Source organism: Rhyacophila brunnea, unplaced genomic scaffold (genome assembly GCF_057557595.1).
Source record: "Rhyacophila brunnea isolate RB1 unplaced genomic scaffold, BYU_Rbru_1.0 scaffold_13, whole genome shotgun sequence".
NCBI lineage: Eukaryota > Metazoa > Arthropoda > Insecta > Trichoptera > Rhyacophilidae > Rhyacophila > Rhyacophila brunnea.
In genome coordinates, this window is record NW_028232785.1 from 23,649,577 (window position 1) to 23,672,581 (window position 23,005).

At 33.9% G+C, this 23,005-nt stretch overlaps 1 protein-coding gene across 5 annotated transcripts in view; it reads right to left on the reverse strand.

Moving 5' to 3' along the window:
* The window catches only part of LOC147076989 (venom peptide isomerase heavy chain-like), a 39,718-nt gene extending 19,931 nt beyond the window's left edge, over positions 1–19,787 (reverse strand). Inside the window, exons 1-2 of one of the 5 annotated variants that reach the window (XM_085940601.1) lie at positions 19,733–19,787; positions 9,988–10,122 (exon numbers count right to left, since the gene is read on the reverse strand). In XM_085940601.1, coding sequence (XP_085796727.1) covers positions 9,988–10,072 — 85 coding nt within the window. In that variant the 5' untranslated portion in view covers positions 10,073–10,122; positions 19,733–19,787. Of the gene's footprint in view, positions 1–9,987; positions 10,177–19,582 lie in introns of all 5 variants that reach the window. The other 4 variants (XM_085940603.1, XM_085940600.1, XM_085940602.1 and 1 more) reach the window with 4 other exon arrangements.
* Positions 19,788–23,005: the final 3,218 nt, after the last annotated feature.

Here is a 23,005-nt window from a genome sequence, read left to right on the forward strand (position 1 = left end):
GTCAGCCTGGCCTAATAGCCCTAATAGAATCTCCGACTTGTTTATGTGGCGAATTGCAGGACGCCACATCCTCTGGGTGTGTCCCCATATGTCGGTTGAAAGGGAAGAGCATCTCAAGTCGGTCCAACCCTCAGTTGGACCGGTCGGCCATTACGACTACATCTACGAGAGAAAATTTCTCAGCTTTTAAAAAGTTTGCGGCATTTTACGATGAGCGTGAAGGTCTTTTCTCAACGAGAATTGTCCCAACCCAACCCAACCAAGGTCTTGGGGAAGTTGCTCCTGGGACACTTTCGGCACACATTAGAAGAGCGCCCAGCGCTCGTTACGTCACAGTATACGCCCGCATAACGGGTGTGGAGACGTGGCGGGTGGTGGAAGGAAAAGCAAGTATAAATAATAGTTTTTATTTTGGGTTTGCGGTCCGTAAAATATTACTCATATTTTCAACAGTCCAGAGGTTTGAAAAGGTTTTGAATTTAAATTTTAAATGACAAGAGATCAAAAGTATGAGGATCACTGTTTACTTTAAAAATACTAAGCATGCACTTCAGCGTTCGATCACCTTGTTAAACAAGTATATATTTACAAAGAAATACGACGAATTGCATTATTTACCAACAGGTTTTTCCCTGATTGAATTTCTTTTGTTGTATAGAATACTAATTATTTGTATACACGTAATCAACTATAATTGTTTATATTCAATAACAATAGTAGATTCCATCAAAGATTCCGTTTGACGAAGCACATAGACACAGGTCTTTAGGTTAAGCGCCGCCCTTAAGCAGAATAAAACAATGCACCCTTAGACTATAGATACATCTAGACGCCACCTAATTGCTAAATGAAGCCGCGTGCCTTGCGTTTGGTTTGTGGGCGAGCGAACGCATTCGTCTACAAATGTTCGAGACCATAGACCATTTCGCTAGTGCTCGCCCAAAGTGCTCGCACTAGACGCTCAGAATTAAAATATAATTTTCTATTTTTTTACGTTATATAGTATTTTTAAGAGGTCAAAATGCAACCATTGGGTAAAGATATCCATAATTTAAGTTATTTTAAAGAAACACTAGGTCACTGATATTAAAATATATAATAAAATACAAATAAATTATCACGAACATGTATCAACTTACCTATGCAACGTAATACCATCTTCTTGTTTATCAGTACGGCTACCACATTTTAATACTACACACAGAACCATCTTTTCTACTTAATTAACTAAAAATATTTACCACTGACTTTATGTTTAACACAAATAATATAAATTTTAACAACTCGAGCTCGCAAGTTATCGACGCTATGTGAAGCGTTTCGCCCCGATTTGATGGCGATACTTTTGGAAACTAGCTCACAGATATGTAGACCTTTTATCTTACTCTAGCTCGTGTCGCAAAGATTGTAAGGGTGCCGAATATTTTCTCACTCGCACTCATGCATCGTTTTTGTTCAGGCCTTGAATGCACCTCTTTCCATAAATATTCTAAAATTGTGCGGCTAATTTAGTTAATAATGCATATTGAAGGGTTGCCAGAGTAAACGTTTTATAACTTTGCACTTTTTTGCACTCTTTACTATACTGATATACTGATATGCCTCTTTGCGTAATTACCTCGCATAAAATTAGATCAAATGATATTTACTCGTAATAATATAATATTATATTATTTACTAATAAATAAATAGACAGATAAAATATGTACTTAAAAAAATATTTTTAGAATATTTTAAATCATTTTCATCCTAGAGCTGGAGTGCAAAGTTATGAAGCATATACCATACAAGGGAACTCTTAAATAATGGAACTGAAATACCTAATGGGTGTGGACATTGGCGACTCAAGTAGAAAGCCTATACATTCACAACGACTGGTCCTACTTTTTTCGCCCCTCCCGTTGTTGTCTATGGATGACTTGTCATTGTTATATAGAGTGCTCATACTGACGCGTCTGTCGTGTTCACACAGGGAATGGTTTGATTTGAATAGATAAGTTACATGATAAATAATACACTAGCATTAACACACATTTTACAAATGTAATGCATAGATTAATGCTACATATTATTAATAAAATTATCTTGTTGCTTAATTCCGTATTTATTAATATTATTTACTATTAATTATCTTGTTAAATTACACAGTCAGAAAAGGGCCCTTATTTGAGTGCCGCTGGTTTAAAATTATTTTATTCCGCCTAACACAGCGATAAATATTTCAAAGTATTACGCAAACAGAGTGCAATATAAATTATACAAATTATGTGTTACATCGCGGCTGGTCACACACAAAAAATACACTCTGATCTGTTTTTCTAAACGCGCCAATGGAAGTATAACTTAAAAAAAAGCTTAAAAAACAATATAATCACCTGCATAGGTTGTATGAGTGCCTAGACATTTTCCAGTGCTTTTATAAGAATGTAGACTAAAGTAAATAGTATCATGACACCTACTTTTGTATTTCATAAACCATCATCTACTACCTACACTATATAGGGATTAAAGAACCTAATACATTCGCCTAGCATGAAAATAACATTATTCATTATTTAAATTTAGTAAGAATGCGAAAATTCTAAAAGAAATTGCCATGGTAACTATTAAACAATAATCAAAAATGAATTGTCTTTAATTGGTTATAAAGCAATATATACCTACATAAGTTTATGAGTGCCTGATACAATTTTTCCAGTGCATCGATAATATTTGAAAAATAGAACATTATGATAATTTTATATTTTGTTCACAAACAATCTACCTCATCTATATTATGAAAGCCTAATAGATTTTTTTAAAATATGGAATATCAATATTATTTTTAGCGTAGTAATAAATAGGTGAAAATTGTAGAAGGCATTGTCATTTCTTCATAAACAATCTACCTGCAGGATGTTATGCGAGCCTAATACATTTTTTTCTAAAAATGCGATATTTATATTATTTTAAGCTAGGTGAAAATTCCACAAGAAATTGTTATTTTTTTAAAACAATCTACCTGCAGGATTCTATGTGAGCCTGATACATTTTTTTCAAAATATGCGATATGAATATTATTTTAAGATAGGTGAAAATTTTAGAAGACCATAGGCCCCCATAGACGGACAGTTCTCGTAGCAGTTTGAACATGGCACAGACAATAACTGTTCAATAACTGTACGTTAGTGGACACACCACAGATCAGTTTAACTACCCCATTTAAATCTGTCGAACTGTCAACAGACGTACCCATATACGTACAGTTATTGTCTGTGGCAGATCAAGTGTCAAAAACTATGGAGGTTATGTTCGCTGAGATCATACACAGGGGTACCATGTGTTAAATTAGTTTTAAGTAGGGTATACTTGAACGAACGATTGATCTACGAATATTTTTACTTTGTTAGATTTATTATGATTACAATTTATTGTTTGTGTAAATATATGTCCAGATTCTTTTATTTTGAATAAATTATTCATAGTATACTTATTGTTGTTTTAATAAAATTTAATTAAGATAAAATACATACGTATTGTTTTATTTAAATCAGGGTTATATACATTAAATTTGTGTAATATGTTTTATTCAATCACCAAAACAATTTACTTATTGGTTTTGAATAATATCTATTAATTTGGTACATATTATAACATTAACTTAATACTAAATTTACGTAAGTACATATTTCTTTTGTCTAGATTTATTTTACATCAAGTTTACATTTTATTTTTTTATTTACATTTAAGTAGTGGAAAATATTGTTTGCGGTACCTAGTTGACACCACAATATTCGTAATTATATAATATGAGTATCTCGCAAAAGAACTAACACGCAACAAAAATAATATACTTCTTACGAACGAACTATGACAGAACTGTCAAAATTTGCCGCCAAATCGCGCCAGCTACTCCTACTTTACGTTACCAGCATCTAACGTCAAACGAGAACTTTCGGCTAGTTGAAATTCCAACAGTTTTACAAAAACACGGGAGTGGGGGGTCGCTGGCAGTTTGAACATGGCACATATCTGAAAGGTCGAAAAGTGTCCGTCTATGGGCGCCGCAGATTATCTACCAAAGATAACTGTATAGTTATTAACTGGCATGTTCAACCTGTTACGAGAACTGTCCGTCTGTGGCCGGCAATTGCCATTTTTTTAAAACAATCTACCTGCAGGGTTCTATGCGAGCCTGATACATTTTTTTCAAAATATGCGATATGAATATTATTTTAAGCGTAGTAATAATAGGTGAAAATTGTAGAAGGCATTGTCATTTCTTCATAATCAATCTACCTGCAGGATCTTATACGAGCCTAATACATTTTTTTTAAAATCTGCGATATGAATATTATTTTAACCAAGGTGAAAATTCTAAAAGACATTGCCATTTTTTTAAAACAATCTACCTGCAGGATCTTATGCGAGCCTAATACATTTTTTTTGAATATGCGATATGAATATTATTTTAAGATAGGTGTAAATTCTAGAAGACATTGCCATTTTTTTAAAAAACAATCTACCTGCAGGGTTCTATGCGATCCTGATACATTTTTTTTAAATATGCGATATGAATATTATTTTAAGTTAGGTGAAAATCCTAGAAGACATTGCCATTTTTTTTAAAACAATCTACCTACAGGGTTCTATGCGAGCCTGATATTTTTTTTTCAAAATATGCGATATGAATATTATTTTAAGATAGGTGAAAATTTTAGAAGACATTGCCATTTTTTAAAAAACAATCTACCTGCAGGGTTCTATGCGAGCCTGGTACATTTTTTTCAAAATATGCGATATGAATATTATTTTAAGTTAGGTGAAAATTCTAAAAGGCAATGCCATTTTTTCATAAACAATCTACCGGCAGGGTTCTGTGAGAGCCTAATACATTAAAGAAAATATATTTATATTGTATGCAATATCAATATTTTTAAGCTTAGAATTAAGAACGTGAAAATCTTAAAAGGCATTGCCATTATCATGATAATTTTTAAATAATAATAAAAAACTATTTTCATTAATTGATTATAATATAATATACCAATATACACCTACCTGCAATGGTTTTATGAGTGCCTAACACATTTTCCATTGTATATAATTATCATTATAAGAATGACGTGAATATTCGAAAAGTGGATTGACTGCATCATGATACTTTTGTATTTCACAAACCATCTACCTTACGTCCTTCTATAATCTTTACCCATAATACCAGGTACTCTAAATAAATGATGTATTTTGTGATTTTGTCCGCACGCAAAAAAACATTGTTATAATAATATACTATTATCTCATATTATATTATAAGAAAACGGAAGAGAGCATTAAATCTAAGGTGCTTTCTTCAATAAAAACTTTTATTTATTATTATTAGACACATGGGTTTTTTTTTAGAATTATTAATAACCATGTTCTTGCTTTTTCGTACAAGGTGGTTGTTAGTAATTTTGAACGATCACAAACACCCAGGCTTTGTGAAAAACACATTAATATTGTGTCCTGACCGGGATCGAACCCAGAACTCCCGGGTGGAAGGCAAGCGCCTTACGCACTGCACTACGAGAGCCGCCTTAGACACATGGGTTGTCAGAGATGCATTGCTGGGAAAAACTATACCTACCTAGCTCGATGCATTTCTAAGAACAAAATTTTAACTTGGCTAATTGTGGCACCCATTTTTTGTATGTAGGAACAATAATCAGGGTTTTTCAACCAGTAAAATCATTGTTAAATAGAAAGATAATTATATTATTATTTTTCAAAATATTTTGAACCGGAACGCCATATGAAATATTCTGACGAGGCTCGAGAATTTTACGAGACATCTTGCTATCTTCTAGGATTCCACGAGAAGGAACGATATATTCGAGGATTCCACGAGACGGAACGGTATTCTCGAGGAATTTACGAACCGGAACGGCGCTCCAGGGCGTTCTGCTCCATTCCGAGCGCTGGTATCGGAAACAGATGGTCGTATAGCATTGAGATTAGATTAATGTATAAGTACAACACTAATAACTAAAAGATAGGTAAGTAATAAAAATCACCGGAAGAAAATAGGTAGGTAAGTAAATGAGATATACAATCATACTATATAATATTATATTTATCTAGAATTGTGAATGATTCAAAAGAAGGTTAGTAAGTAGGTGCTCGTATGAATCAAATATCTATTAATGACAACGTTGTAACTTGTAACCAGATATTTCATGCCAATAATTTTCAAGTGTATGTTGATTGTTAAATCTGATAAAATTGGACCATACATGTCTGCTAACAATCGTGGCATTTCAAACATACATTCAACTTATTTCATGGTGAAATGCTCTACGAACAACGCGTCATTTTTTTTATCTCAATGATATACGGCCATTTTTTCCAATGCAACAGTTCACGATGATCTGCATACGTATTATGCACGTGCCACAATAAGTCAGTGGCGAAGGGTCGAGGTAGGCTGTTAAGATCTACCATAAATAGTGCACACTAAACTTTGTCAGTCATACGTATTTGTTTTCATTGAAATAATACTACAATTAATTACAGATGGTGTTGGTTAGTTATTAAAATTTAATTAAACCCTTTGAAACCAAGCCATAATAATTGATAACGGTCAAAAAAAGTATATCTATAAAATATCTAAAATTATGCAATTAAATCATACATAACTTTGGATATTTTACTGATAGAATAATATTTTTTATCTATTATAGTTTGGTTAGGCAGGACTTATGAATTTAAAAATATGAACCAACAACATGTGTAATAAAGAACAAATAAGTACGAATGAAAAAGTGTGCATATTTTTTTCGGATCGGCCAAAGTATACCAAAACTATTATGGTTTGGTTTAGGCAGAGTTTAATTAATTTTTAAAAACTAACCAATATCATCTGTAAATATTGTAGTCTTAGTTCAATAAAATCAAATACGTATGACTAACAAAGTTTAATGTTGCACTATTTATGGCAGATTATAACAGCCTACCTCCCCTTTGCTACTGCCACCAGCGGCCTCGACAGTGTCGCTCTTATGCAGACTTGGAATATTGCCCTCTTTCGTTTTATGTTTGTTTTGTCGGTTCAGTTGTATGAGATTCATCCGGCGGTGCAGGTGACTCATTTAGTTGTTGGTGTCATTACTTCCAAAGCACCGTTCCAAAGTGATTTCATCATGGCTGCAATACCAGAAGAAATAATGTCATTCCTCTACCTAGCAATTTATTTTAGGCTATTATAATCTTCACGATGAAGCAAGAGATGTCACGGAGACTTGAAGCTTTCGAGATGTGGCTGTATAGACGCATCCTCAAAATTCCTTGGACTGACCGGGTGACAGATGTTGAAGTTCTCAATCGAATGTGGAAGGACCGGGAAGTTCTACGTAGTATCAAAACCAGGAAACTACAATACCTCGGCCACATTATGAGAGGACAAAAATACAGCATTCCCCAACTCGTCATTCAAGGAAAGATCAATGGGAAGCGTAGCAGAGGACGGCGCCGCATTTCGTGGCTTAAGAACCTCCGTGATTGGTACGAGTGCAGCTCCACCGAACTGTTCCGGGTAGCAGACGACAAAGATAAGATCGCCTTGATGGCGGCCGACCTCCGCTAGGGGATGGCACAATAAGAAGAAGAATAATCTTAAACATACTGATGCAACAATAAAATTTATAATATATCTCTCTCAAAATTTTTGAGGCAGTCAGGCTTGGAGGCCCCCTTCTCAAATTGTGCCAATGCGATAAACCGTCAATGAGAAGTTATTATAATGCCACACACTTGCTTGTTTGTCAGTGCGTTTTTACGTGTTTTTTTAATTTGTTCCGTGTGCATTCGATGACCACCAGTGGATGCTACAACTCGCAATAGCGGACAGGTATTTATCGCTAGTCAAACTTTGGAATGTCTGGGTATGGAGAATGTTCCCGGAAGTAGCAGATGGTGTAAAAGTCTCTTGTACCTCCGGCCACCTTCAGGATATTCCTTCAAAACCATGTTTCCGTCTATAATTGAGAATTTTTTGATGGAATCAAACACCTTTTCATAGTCTATAAAACCAAGATGTAATGGCAGTTTGTATTCCAGGTAGCGCTCTATGATTTCCCTGACGACCTGTATATGATCCATAGTACTGTAGCCTCTTCTGAATCCGGCTTGCTCTCTTGGTTGGTTCTCGTCTAGAACTGTTTCGAGACGGTTTGAGAGTATTTTCGTGAAAACCGTATACAGAATTGGCAGTAAACTAATTGGTCGATAGTTTTTCAGATCTTCAGTGTCTCCCTTCTTATGGAGAATAATAATGGAGGCATTTTTCCATGACTCTGGGATATTCTCTTCGTGCAGATAAGCCGGGGACAGACGTGCGAGCACTTCGCTCACCGTCCTCCCGGTCCGTTTGAGAACATCGATAGTCAGCCCATCTTCTCCCGGGGCTTTCCCATTCTTCATGCACATTATAGCATTTTCCACCTGTGTGGTAGTAACCCCAGGAAGAGGATCTCTATATTCTCCGTTCACCAGAAGATCTGAATTGATGTCAGTGTCATCTTTGTATAGAGCGCTGTACAACTCTACAACAGTGTCCAGTAGATGATTCCAGTTACGCACGATACTTCCATCTTGCGCTTTTAGTGTCGTGATCTGCCGTCTCCCTATTGATAGATGCTGCTTGTTCTTATGTAAGCTTCTTCCTGATGCAACAATTGATTCTACAAGGTTCATATTGAACTTACGAAGATCTTCTCGTATGTTTTTACGTAGAGTTTTGCACAGCGTGGAGTAGTCGAGATCATTTGGAACTTGTTGCTCGCTTTTCGTACTCCTACCCAGCTTCATAAGATCCAACGTTTCCTTTGAAAGTTTGCTTACTCGTTCAACCACAGCAGCAACTGTCTCTTCTGTAGATTCTATAGGTAATGATTTTTGTTATTGCCTCGGTGTTTTGTAGGGAGATGGGGTCATTTTCAGCCTGGAAGGCCGCTAGCCTGTTCTCCAGCTCTTCAATTCAATTCATTTATTTTACATATTGTGGCATTACAAATTATGAGTTTAAGACGTTCACAACATGACATTAAGAAACAAAGAAATATTATTAAAACCGTATTAGGTACATAACAAAAGAGCTAGATCAGTATTAAGTTATTCTACAGTATAAATGTGTAAATACAAAAAAAAATTATAGGTACAAGGAAGTACACCGGATGAGTTAAGCAGACCCTATTTTAAGAATTTATAAAATAACGTCCACCTATACTCATCCTCACGTAGATGGAATATATCAACATCCGAAGCGATTTGGTTGAACAGAGTTATTGCCCTCCCAATTGGCATCACCAATGGCAGGTTAGTTCTGCTCCTCCGGAGAACAAACAACTGATGCTCCCGATTTCTAAGATAGTTATCAGGGACACACAAGTCAATACTACCAAGAATGGCAGAGTTCTCATTTACACCACGTATAAGTCAACTATGTATAACATAATATTATAATATAATAGTATGTAGTATTGAATAATAATACTATTAAATATTTCATAGCAGTAGCGTGCGGTTTATATATCATGCTGTGGGTACGACTTTAATATATTTATATATTTTTATGTTCAATAATTAGAATGTTACATTCTTAAATCTTGTGAAATATTCGTTGAATAAAAAAAATAGTTAATTAAAAATTATAAGCAAGTTCAAGAAGTTACAACAAAAATCTTGGAGTGATCCGTGACGTCGGTTAGTAATTAAAGTAATACATATCTTGATTTAAAAATACAAAACCTAATAGTAACTCAATTTGAAAAGCGCTTCAGGTATTGAGAGCCATTAGTTAACATTTTATCGCGATTAAGTATGACGCCTTTAGCATCGTGGTCTATGTTCATAGGCGCGATACCTTAAAGAATATACAGGTTTGATTCCTGCGGGGTGCCTTACTTTTTTCAAAAAGTTTTTTCTCTTGGTTATAATATAATATAATATATAAAAAATAAATATTCTCACCGTACAGCTGCGTGCTCGCTGGACTTCCAAAAAGAAAGATGGTCGAAAACACTGTCACAAACACACTATGGAATTTGTATTCCATTTTGTATTAACAAATTAACACCTCTATTTTGAAGATTGTCTATTTAACACCTGATCGAGGTAGAAAAAAAATATTAAACATTTACATCACTTCAAATGGATCCACTTCAAGCGATACACAAAAAACAAAACATATGTAATTATATCAGTGGCGAAGGGTGGAGGTAGGCTGTTAAGATCCGACATAAATCAGTCATTCGAATTTGTTTTCATTGAACTAAGACTACACTTTGGAGATGGTGTTGGTTGGTTTTTCAAAGTTAATCAAACCCTGCCCAACGCAAACCAAAATATTTTTAATATATTTTGGTCGATAGATACGACAAAATTGTCCACACTTTTTCATTCATACTTTTCGTTGGAATATTACACATATTATTGGCTCATTTTTTTTTAAATTCATTAAGTTCTGCCTAAACCAAACTATAATAGATAAATATATCATTCTATCTCTAAAATATTCAAAGTTATGTATGATTTAATTGCATAATTTTAGATATCTTGACTATTATCTATTATGGCTTGGTTTTCGCAGGATTTCACTGAATTTTAAAAACTAACTAACACCATCTGTAAAGTGTAGTCTTATTTCAATGACAACACATACGGATGTCTGACTTATTGTGGATTCTTTATGTCGTACTTTAACAGCCAACCTCCTCCCTTCGACACTAATATAATTATAGGTATATATACGACTATTGATAGTCAAACCAGTATATTAATTAATATAATAAACATTTATAACATGTCTAGTAATTTGTATTGGAATACAAAGGGTGGATGTAGGCTGTTAAGATCCGGCATAAATAGTGCACACTAGTCATTGTCATATTCATAAATTAAGAATATTATGGTCCACGGTTATTATCCACAGTGACCGCGCGTTGTGGGTCCCTGGTTCGAATTATGGGTCTGGCAAGTACACATATTGTTTTTCAATTTGTGTATTAGTCAGAGTATGGACCTAATAGGTTGAGCAAGTGGCTGACATCCATTTCTCGTAATAACAAAAATCTTTTTCATCAAAATCAATTTCAAAATCAAATTGATAAATAATAATATGTGTACTTGTCAGAACCAAGATTTGAACCTGGGACCCATGACCATGACGCTGTCGACCGACGCTTATGCCGCGCGCCCATCGTGGGTGTCAAATTAATATTATTCCATCCTAAATCTAAATAATTTGTATTTATTTTTTGTTCCTGGGGTAGATCCGACCCAGAAAGCCCTCCCCTTGTGTGTACCCCTGTTACTTTGTATAATAAATGGACATCATTGAATTGTTAAAGCGCGTGCCTGGAAACTTGTACGTATGCAGTTCGCCGTATCAAATGTTGTATCGGAAATATAATATATGGCCATATATTAAAGACCGTCCAACCTCTTTGGGTCGTATAATACTGACATAAAATCATGTCTAAATAAAACACGGTTATTGTCATTTTACACTTTACAGGAAGCCAGCAGCAAACAATTTTTGAAAATAGCCGATATACTGGATTATTTGTTAGGTTAGGTTAGATTTCATTCTTGAATTAATTCATGAATTTTACCAAAATTAGCTATGAAAATTGAATTAATGTTATTGTTATTGTATTGTATTGAATCTTATAAAATTGGAGACCGTATAGTATACGGTAATCTCTTTCCGATAAGAAAGCCCACGGCGAAGTGTGCCACGGTGAAATGTTTTACGTACAATTTACATGTAACCATTAAAGTGATGTCTCGTAAGACAGACTGTTAAAATGACCTTCACTCATGATTATTTACCTTTTTAATCTGCCCATCGAAATAAAAAAATAAAAATTCATTAAGTAGGTACTTATATTATTTTGCACATTTTTAAAAATAACTTTTTGATGGTTTTTTTACTTCATGTTTAGTTTTAGTGTGCAATATTTTTTTTAAATAATATTAATAACCTTCATACAAGGATAAATATTAAATAAAATTAATAATTCAGTAGAATTTATCAAAAAAGTCTACATAATTATTGTACAGAGATTTTAGAACCGGTGTCAAAATAATTAAAATTAAAATTGAAATCAACAGAGTCGACAATTATTTTTTAATTACAAATAGACATCAAAAAGTGACAATATTTGATATTTTTGAAGTTATACTTCTTTTGGCGCGTTTGGGAAATCAGATCAGAGTGTATTTTACACATAATTTATTTTTTCACACGAAAAAAAACGCACTAGATTGGATTCGAACCACCGATTGTTCGGTTATCAGCCGAACAAACTACCTTTACGCCACGGTATGGTACTGCAATCGTGATGATTATACAGTATAATATTATAGCTTAGAATTGTTCCGTTGCCTAGGCAGCGAATTTATTATTGTCGACCATTTGCAATTCCTTACGTAAACAAACGATTAAACGTCAGAGCGACAGTTGGTACCTACTTTAAAAATAAAAACAACGAGAAACCATTATATAATAATTTAGTAAGTAATATAAGTTAGAGTATATAGAAATAAACGGTCCTTTTTCTTGAGTGTGTAATTTAACAAGATAATTAAAATCTAGTCAAAGAATCTAGTTTATCACAAGTTTTGTTTTTGTTTTGTTACGCCAAAGAAGTATAACTTCTAACGCGCGTACTTAAGTACACACACCGATTTTTTTTCGATTTTTGCTTCAGATGGAGCATGCTGATATAAAAGAGATTATTCGCCAATATAAATATATCTTCCTCTCGCTCGTTTCCTCGTGGCTGAGGATCGCGACCACCATGAATGCAGTTGTCTTCTGCGGAACTAAAACTCTCCACCCCTCGCGATCAGCTGCTTTTCACAAAATTTGATTTTTTTTTCTCACAAGATTTATCATAAAATAAACAAGAATTAACCGTACATATTCGTTGTCAGTATACATTTAATGCCGTTGGTAAGCGCGCATGGTACCTAAAAATGGCGAAACCTGGGACCCAAGAAACGACGCAAGTGGAATAGTAAAAAAAATGAATATAATTATTCAAGCAGTAAAAGAATCAGTCCGCTTAGCAGTGGCAAAGGGTGGAGGTAGGCTGTTAGGATTCGAATGAAATAGTGCATAAGTACTAACTTTTGTCAGTCAAACGTATTTGTGTATAAAATAGTGTTTGTATGTTTATAAAATTCAATTAAACCTTGCCTAATTCAGCATAGTTATAGTAGATAATAGTAAAAAAATATTCGTAATTAAATCATACATCATATTTGATATTTTATAGATAGAATAATGTTTTTATTATATATTATAATATGTTTTAGGCAGGGCATAATGAATTTAAAGTTCAATCAAACGATAACAAATAAGTATGAATGAAAAAGTTATGGTTTGGTTAAGGAAGGGTTTAATTCATTTTTGAAAACTAACCAACACCATCTGTAAATTGTAGTTTGTTAATAATAAAAATAAATACGTATAACTAACAAAGTTTAATGTGCACAAAATACGTATGACTGACAAAGTTTAGTGTGCACTATTTATGGCGGATCTAAACAGCCTACCTCCACTCTTCGCCATCGGTAGCCATTATATTTAATAATGACCTATTAATGACTAAACCCCATCAGTTAGAAAGTCGTCGAGCCGCCACTGATTCGAAGCATGAGCAACAACTAGCACTACCAACGAAGTTTACAGTCTCGTATCACTGCCTGACTATTAGTGGACCTCGTCGCGAAGCAAAATAAAATGAGAAAAAATTTTACGTCGTAAAACAATTAAATTATTCAATTTTAAAACGGTAAAACGACTCATGGGTCAACCTGTATTATTATATTGTTAACTATTTCAAAGAAATCATTTTCAGGAAAAAAAATAATACTTATTATACTTATTATAAAAAAAAAATATCGACTTTATTAATACTTCGTAATATTTCCTCATTGAATCGATGTGAATTATACGACATGAGGACAAATCAACTCAAAATTAGTATTTCAGTTTTACTTGACTGAACATTATAAGTTATACGTTCATAACACGACATGAAATATATATACAACGTTTTTAAATTTTCTGTTGAATCATATAAACTTGACTTGACTAGCTTAAACGATCAAAAAAATTTGTACTTGATAGAAATATTGAATAAATATAGAATACTGAAATGTCATCTTGACATTTCATATTGATTTCCATAGTAACGGACGTATATATTAATAATTTAGTTGCTAGGGCCCCAGACCCCTAGCAACCAATAATAGTGTTTTACTTTTTACGGATTTCTTCCGAAATAACTTTTCATACAAAACAGAATTAACTGAAAATGAATTCAATTCTGCTTAAAGATGGCTAAAGTATTAAAAGAATGCATTCGCATCGTGTTCTGATATATTCTAAAAGTTTCAAATGTCTAGCTAGTCGGGAAGTTAGTTAAAAATCGATTGCAAGATTTGTACGGGATAAACAACCACCGGGCAAACAAGAATACGACTTAATAAAAACGTTGTAATAAAAAATATTATCAGTGTTCAAATTTATTCTCAGAAAAAAATAGTTTACATTTCGTTATTTTTGTGACGACAATTGAAGTTAAAGTCCCTCCACCAAACCCGCCCCGTACCACCCTCGGTCTTAATCGAGAGTATCACGGGACCCATCAATTGGTGATGTGAAGCATCTAAGAATTGGCCTGGGAGTGTCCTGGGAGAAGATGCCCAAGACTTAGATTGCTACGCTCAAAGTGAGCTCTGACTGAGTTTACTGAGTTTACTCTAATGCAAAGTGCCAGGGAGAGAAAAAGCACATGGAAATTACTAAAAAGAAAATGAACCTACTTGTTTATTAAATTAAAGAACGAAGCTAATCATACAGGCAGCAAAATTTATGTGAAGAGATCTTCACGCCCGTAGTAAGACGCCGCAAATTTTTTGAAAGCAAGATAATTGGCCTTAGTAGCAACCAGGTCGGACGGGCCGATGGGTCCAACAGCTGGTTGGACCGACCTGAGCATTTCCTCCCGTTCGATTAATATTCCCCCTAATAAAAATTAAATAACCCCTGTCGTAGATGGTTATAATATGTAAATTGTACGTAAAACATTTCACCGTGGCACAGTTCGCCGTGAGCTTTCTTATCGGAAAGAGATGATCGTATTATTGTTACCGTTGTTATTTCCGACTGTTCTTACATGAAGCCCATCCCAATTGGTGTCACCAATGGCAGGTTAGTTCTGCACCTGCACTAAATTTAGGGACTACCTCACCCACCCTCGCGTGCATGTCTGCGTCATTGACCTACATTTACTACCTAATCTACGTTTTACGTATTATATTAATTATTATCTGTTTCTTCACACTGGCAAAATAATTATATCGTTTTGACATGTCAAACGCAATAATAAATAATACTTATATAAGTCTCATATAGTCCTAATAATATCATCAATAATTAAGCTGTTTATTATTCGGTTATTTTTTCTAAATTGTTTATCAAACAATAAAATTGGGTGACTGACGAGTCTGATGACCCATGGGGTACAAATGACAAACAAGTGTCCACGCAATCACGCAGTTATGGATACATTGTAAGCAGGGCTTTGAACCATTATTTTTGATTTCGTTACGTAAAAAATCGGTAAGTCGATAATTATTAAGGTATTTTGAATTAAAAATGGATTATGTGTCTGTATATAAATATGTATGCTAGAAAAAAAATCAAGGAAATCCGGTATATAGAACACAGTGGCGAAGGGTGGAGGTAGGCTGTTAAGATCCGCCATAAATAGTGCACACTAAGCTTTGTCAGTCATACGTATTTGTTTTCATTGAAATAAGACTTACATTTATAGATTGTGTGGGTATGTTTTTAAAATTCAAGTAAACCCTGCGAAAGCCAAGTCATAATTGAAAATAGTTAAAAAATACTCGTCTATCTATAAAATATCTAAAATTATGCAATTAAATTATAGATAACTTTGGATATTTTATATATATATATATATATATATATATATATATATATTATTTTTATCTATTATAGTTTGGTTTAGGCAGGGCTTAATGAATTTAAAAGAGTGAACCAACAATGCGTGTAATATTATGTAATCAGTATTTTTAATCCAACGAAAACAAATAAGTATACATAAAAAACTATGCACAATTTTGTCGTATCGCCCTAAATATACCAAAACTATTATGGTTTGGTTAGGCAGTGATTTTTAAAAACTAACCTATACCATTTACAAATTGTAGTCTTCGTTCAATAAAAACAAATACGTATGACTGACAAAGTTTAATGTGCACTCTTTATGACGGATCTTAACAGCCTACCTCCACCCTTTGCTACTGAGTCTGAACTTGAACATAAAGCACATAGAAAATAGCACTATGCCTGATTTAAGAGGACATGACAAACTTCATATTGCAATTATTACTCCATAACATGATTACTAAAACCGGTATTTCGGTATCGAAAAATACTGGATTACCGGCTTTGAAATCCCTACGTGTGTCATCAGTCCCCCTATTATTAATATAATAATATGTCATTACTCACTATATTAATAATTGAATATATTATTATATGTCATCGTCAGAAGCCATGACCTTTTAAGCATTTTCTTATCAAATACTTAAAGTTATTTATTCCAAAGTATAAAATTAATATCATTAGAATTCATTACATTATTATATGTTATATGGAATGAAAATACATTATAAAATATTTTAATGGTTTTAGTCTTTGACTTTGTTTCTAAATTGTTAATAATGTTACTCTAATAATAGCAGATGTTTATATTTTACCAATTCTTGGTATCTATTGGGATTTTCCCAGAGACGTTTAAGGAAGCCTTATCTAATTATTAAGATAGACGAAGCCTAATTATTATATGAATGTGAAACTAAAAAAAAACGTTGAGTCTTCGAGAGGTTCGCGTGTTACTGGGCGCCTATGTGCCAATAGCGAAGGGTGGAGGTAGGCTGTTATTATTATATTATTATTATTCCATGTCTGATCCTAATAGGATCATATGGGCCTCCACAGAGTGGAGGTTTGTATTGACAGATTTTATTTTTACGACAAATGGATGTCAGCCACTTGCTCAACCTACTAGGTCGATACTCTCACTCATACACAAATTGAAAAACAATATGACGTGTACTTGCCAGACCCAGGATTCGAACCTGGGACCCTCGACACTATATACCGGCGCCTAAGCCACGCGGCCATCGTGGGTGTACATAAGATCCGGCATAAATAGTGCACACTAAACTTTATCACTATCAGACATATTAATTGTTTGTTTTCATTGAACTTAAGAAAACAATTTGCAGATAGTGTTGGTTTGTTTTTAAAATTAAATTACTTAACCCTGCCTAAACCAAACCATATTAGTTAAGGTGTGCTATGAGCGACAAAATAAGTTATGTTTAAAAGCATACTGGCGTAGTAATATCTACTATGGCTTGGATTAGGAGTTATTAATTCAAGTATGAATGAAAAAGTGTGCACTATTTTTCGAATCACCCATAATATACCAAAACTATTATGGTTTGGTTTAGGCAAGGTTTAATTGAAATTTAAAAACCAACACACACTATCTATTCGCATTGTATTCTTAGTTCAATGAAAACAATAATTGATTTGTTATATAAGTTAGAGTTAAAATTGTATTCGTTGTCAGTGTATATTTGCCATTTGGTGAGTATACATAGTGCCTGAAGATGCCGAAAGACAAATCCCGGAAACAAAACTTAAATCCTTGACTAATTGCTTCACTCACATTTTCAGGTTACAAACAACAGCGGCATAATTTTATTTTCCTTATTCACGTGACTCAAAACTATTGCGTGTAAAGTAACACTAATGAAAACTTTCTCCTGACCACTACACGACTGCAAACGGATTTACGAAATATTAAGATTCAGAGGAATTACATACGTCGTAGCGAAAAACAAGGCACTTAAGAGAGTGAAGAAAGTTTGAGGAGGCCTTCATTACCCAGTGGATAGAAACATTCAGATGAAATACGTATTTTATTGGTTGCTCTGTATTCATCTGTCATTAGATATTGTTAGTAAAACTATCAGTGGCGACGGGTAGAGGTAGGCTGTTTAGATCCGACATAAATAGTGCACACTAAACTATGTCAGTAATACTAATTTATTTTCATTGAACTAAGAATACAAATTTCATATTCGTATTTCGTATTGGTAAGTTTTAAAAAATCAATTAAACCCTGCCTAAACCGAACCATAATAGTGTACATTTTTTCAATTGAATTGAATTAAGAATACATGCATATTACAGATTGTGTTTATAAAGCATTTAGGTATATATGAAACATATAAAATTATGTATAATTTAACACCTTTTTATAGATATTTTATAGATAAACAATTTTATTTTGACTATTATCTATTATTGCTTGGTTTAAATGAATTTTAAAAACTAACAAACACTATCTACAATTCTACAGTCACATTGTAGTCTTACATTGTTGAATTTACAATAAGTTGCCATTGTTTATCCCAGTATTGACGATTATTTTACACCTCTTGAATGTAGTTATAGAATGTTGTGCAATTGATTATTATCTAATGATATATTGTTAGGGTTTTGACGATGTATACGCCTATTGATTCTATTATCAGTGTGAGGGCTTTTATACAAACACCATTCATAATTTGTTTGTTATATTTTTGAAGTTATACTTCTTTTGGCGCGTTTTTCACACGGAAAAAAACGCACTCGATTGGATTCGAACCACCGATTGTTCGGTTATCAGACGAACGCACTACCTTTACGCTACAGTATGATACTGCAATCGTGACGATTATACAGTATAATATTATAGTTTAGAATTATTGTTCCGTTGCCTAGGCAGCGAATTTATTACTGTCGACCATTTGCAATACCTGACGTAAACAAACGATTAAGCGTCAGAGTGACATTTGGTACTTTAAAAATAAAAACAACGAGAAACCAATATATAATTTAGTAATATAAGTTAAAGTGTATAGAAATAAACCAACGGCGTTCCAATAAGCGGTCTTTTTTCTTGAGTGTGTAATTTAACAAGATAATTAAGAGCTAGTCAAAGAATTTAGTTTATTACAAGTTTTGTTTTTGTTTTGTTACGCCAAAGAAGTACAACTTCTAACGCGCGTACATAAGTACACGCACATTTTTTTTAAAAATAAGGTTCTTGACTTACTTTACCTACTTTATTGTATTAATGTATTAAATAAGTTAGAATTTACTGTATTCGTTGTCAGTGTGTGTATTTACCTTTTGGTTAGTGCACACAGTGCCTGAAGATGCTGAAAGGCGAAACCCGGGTCGCAAAAAACGATTCAAATGGATTAGTACAAAACTTAAATCCATTAGAATTGAAAACAAATATGTTTGACTGAGAAAGTTTAGTGTGCACTGTTAATGTCGGATCTTAACGGCCTACCTCAACCCTTTGGCAGTGACTGAACTACTGGAATACTGCACTGTGTACGCATTAATTTACAAATATGTAGTACAGCGATGAAGAGAGTTGAATGCACATACGTAATTTGTTGTTAATCACGAATGATTTAAAATAATATATTAATATATATAAAAAATAGACACAAAACAAATCACTTCACAGTAATAATATAACCAATTTCAAAACAATATTTTTCATTATTTATAATACCTATGTTGGTAATGACTGACCAATAGATGGTATTGCGAAACCACGTCCGTACAAGGTGATTTGAAAATCGACACTGAACTTTGTAAGTTGTGTCCGGGTATATTATAATACAAACATTAAATAATTAATAATACAGCGACGCAGGAGTACCGCACCGGTAATAAAATTATAAAAAAATAAGATAATAAAATTAATATTTATTTTACATAATTTGAAATACACAATAATTATTGATTTAGCATAACTTTATAGATTGTAGATTATTTGTTATTTTATTTGTTTATTTAATTTTGACTCATACTTTTGCTTGTTTATTTTTTATTGTAAATTTTATAAATGAATTATTAATCAAATTTTACTTTGTTATTAAATATTGACTAGTCATAAATATTTGTTTGGTGATAGGTATATTGAAATGTTATTGAAAGTGCTCGCTTCATATTTTGTTTTATGTTAATAATTTAGAATGTTTTGTTTAGTGTAATGATCTTAGTATAAAATATTAATATCCAATTTCATTCATTTTAATATAATTGTTATTGACATATTATCATTGGACGAATAATGCAATGTATTGCTAGATTGTTTGTGTCGCCTTTTGAATTTGTTTTGGTAATTACCTGTTCTATAAATATTATTCAGTTGAAAATGACACTCTGAGACGCACGAAACCGGTCCAGATTTATTTATTAAAAGTGGAATAAGTGGTATTTTTTTGCGTTTTATTAAATTAATCAATAATACAATGCAGTTCCACCAGCACTCGAAATGGAAAAGTTTACGAACCGGAGTGCTCGACAGTTTTCTGAAGATATTTAAATAGTTAACAAATTGTATGTGTATTTCATAAAAATAAGTATGTTAGATTTTCTATTATAATATGGCCTATCTAGCTCAGACGGTCAAATTATTTTTTCCACGAGACAGAGTGATAATTTTACCGATTTCACGAACAGGAACGGTGCTCCGGTGCGTTCCGGTCCATTTCGAGCCCTGAGTTCTATCTTGAATTGACAATTAACACAATACAAAAAAATAATTAAATAGGTACCGCAATTTTCCAATAAGGTGATTCGATTTAATCGAGCAGTTAATATTCACAGATAGCACGTCATCGCTTGACTCGTTCATTCGGCTGGCAAGCGGCGACACTTTGCTGACGGTTCTTCTTCATCTCTAATGTTTCTATTATTTTTGTATAATGCCTTTACGGTCGAGCGGCTTGTAATGTCGTGGGTCCCAGATTTGAGTCCTGTCTCTGTGGAAAATACACATGTTGTGTTTCAATTTGTGTTTGGAGTCAGAGTATAGACCTGATAGGTTGAGCTAAGAGGCTAACATGAATTATTTATCATAAAACAAATGTTAATACAAACCTCTACTCTGTGGAGGCCCATATGATCCTATTAGGATCGGATATCGTAAAAAAAATATATAAGTATATTATATATATATATATATATATATATCAGCAGGTATCGCTTCATTTCCTAACTCGTTCACCTGGCTGGCAAAGCGGCGACCCTTAGGTGATGGTTCTTCCTCATCAGCGACGTTCCGTGGGAGTAGGCAGGTAATGCGTTGCTCAGGGGCGGCAAGTGAAGGAATGAACACGATCATTACAACTTTTGATAGCAGTGGTGATTTTCTACGAAGCGGATGATGCGGTCGCTTTGTTACAAAGTACGAACATCTCAATAAAAAAAAAATCACAAGAGGGCCTCCAAACTCGTCAGCGTCTTGGAGGTCACGTACCTAAAACCACCGCTGTATTAGGGTAGGTTTCGTGGCAATGCTCTAATTTATCCTCAGTAGATGACAGTATGTATTTTTTTCAAAACTTGGGTTTGCTTCTCAGTCACATTTTTGCATACAATTTGAGACTAAAAATGAAGGAAGACGGCATTACACGTCTTCTTAAGGGTGGCATTTAGCCCAGGGACATCACTGGGTGGATGCACTTGGCAGCACGAAGAACTATGGGTCGAAAGGAGTGGAAGTAACTAGGATAGGCCTTACTTCATCCAGCTGTGGATCGACCCCCGCTGATATTTAAAAAATAATATAAGTATAACAAACAATGGTTGTCAACGCCTTCCTTCAACATGTACTTATCACGAAAAAAATATTAATAATATTTATTGTAAATAAATACATTGATTACCGAAGAATCACGAATAATCACGATATCGTACGAATGCTAATTATTGTTTATTGACATATTATTTTCTCTTGATAATATTGTCATAATTCTATTTCATTGTCAGCACATTAGGCATCCAAGCTTTATTAAATACAAGGTGTGCCGGAAATTTTACGCCTAGTTCTTTTTATCATCATCATCAGCCTGAAACTATCCACTGCTGGATGAAGGCCTCTTCAAGCTGCTTCCTGCTTCCTGCTGCGGTCCTGTGAGTTGCGCTGCCACGTGCTTCCGCAGAACTTTATCATTTCATCGATCCAGCGGCCTCTAGGTCTACCTTGCGGACGTTTTGTACCTCTAGGATACCACTGGATGACTAAATTTGTCTAACGATTTTCGAGCTATGTGTCCAGGTCATCTCCGTTTGAAGCTTTTAATAAACTCTATTACATCGCAAACCCTTGTCTGCTTCCTTATCCACTCATTCCTCTTTTTGTCCTTTTGCGTTATGCCCAGCATGCACCTCTCCATACCACGTCGTGCTACTCTAAGTTTCTGGATCTCTCTTTTACTTAGGGTCCATGTTTCACACGTATATGTGATTACGGGAACCACACACTGGTTGAACACTTTGCGCTTTAAGGACAGTGGAAGGTCACTTTTGAAGACATTATTCAGGCAGCCAAAAGCACTCCAGCCTAGCTTTATTCTGCGAATAATTTCATCAAATATACATCCATCTATAGACACTCGTTGTCCCAGATAGATGTAGTTTTTCACCAGTTCGAGCTGAGTGCCATTGATGAGGACCTCTTTTTGGCCCGTAAAGCAGTTGAACATGAGTTTCGTCTTTGTTACATTTATTTTCAATCCTACTTTGTTGTTTACTTCAGCGAGTTCCTGCATTCTGCTTTGGAGGTCTTCTGAGTCTTGCGAGAAAATTACTATGTCATCGGCAAAGCGCAGATGACTCAGGTATTCTCCATTTATGGGGATCCATTTGTCATTCCAGTCAAGTTGCCTGAATAAGTCTTCAAGTATTATTATATTGTCCACAAACAAGATATTACATAACCAGCAAATATTACCAAATGACATAGTGGCGAAGTCAGGAAGTAGGCTGTGTAGATTCGACATAAATAGAGCACAC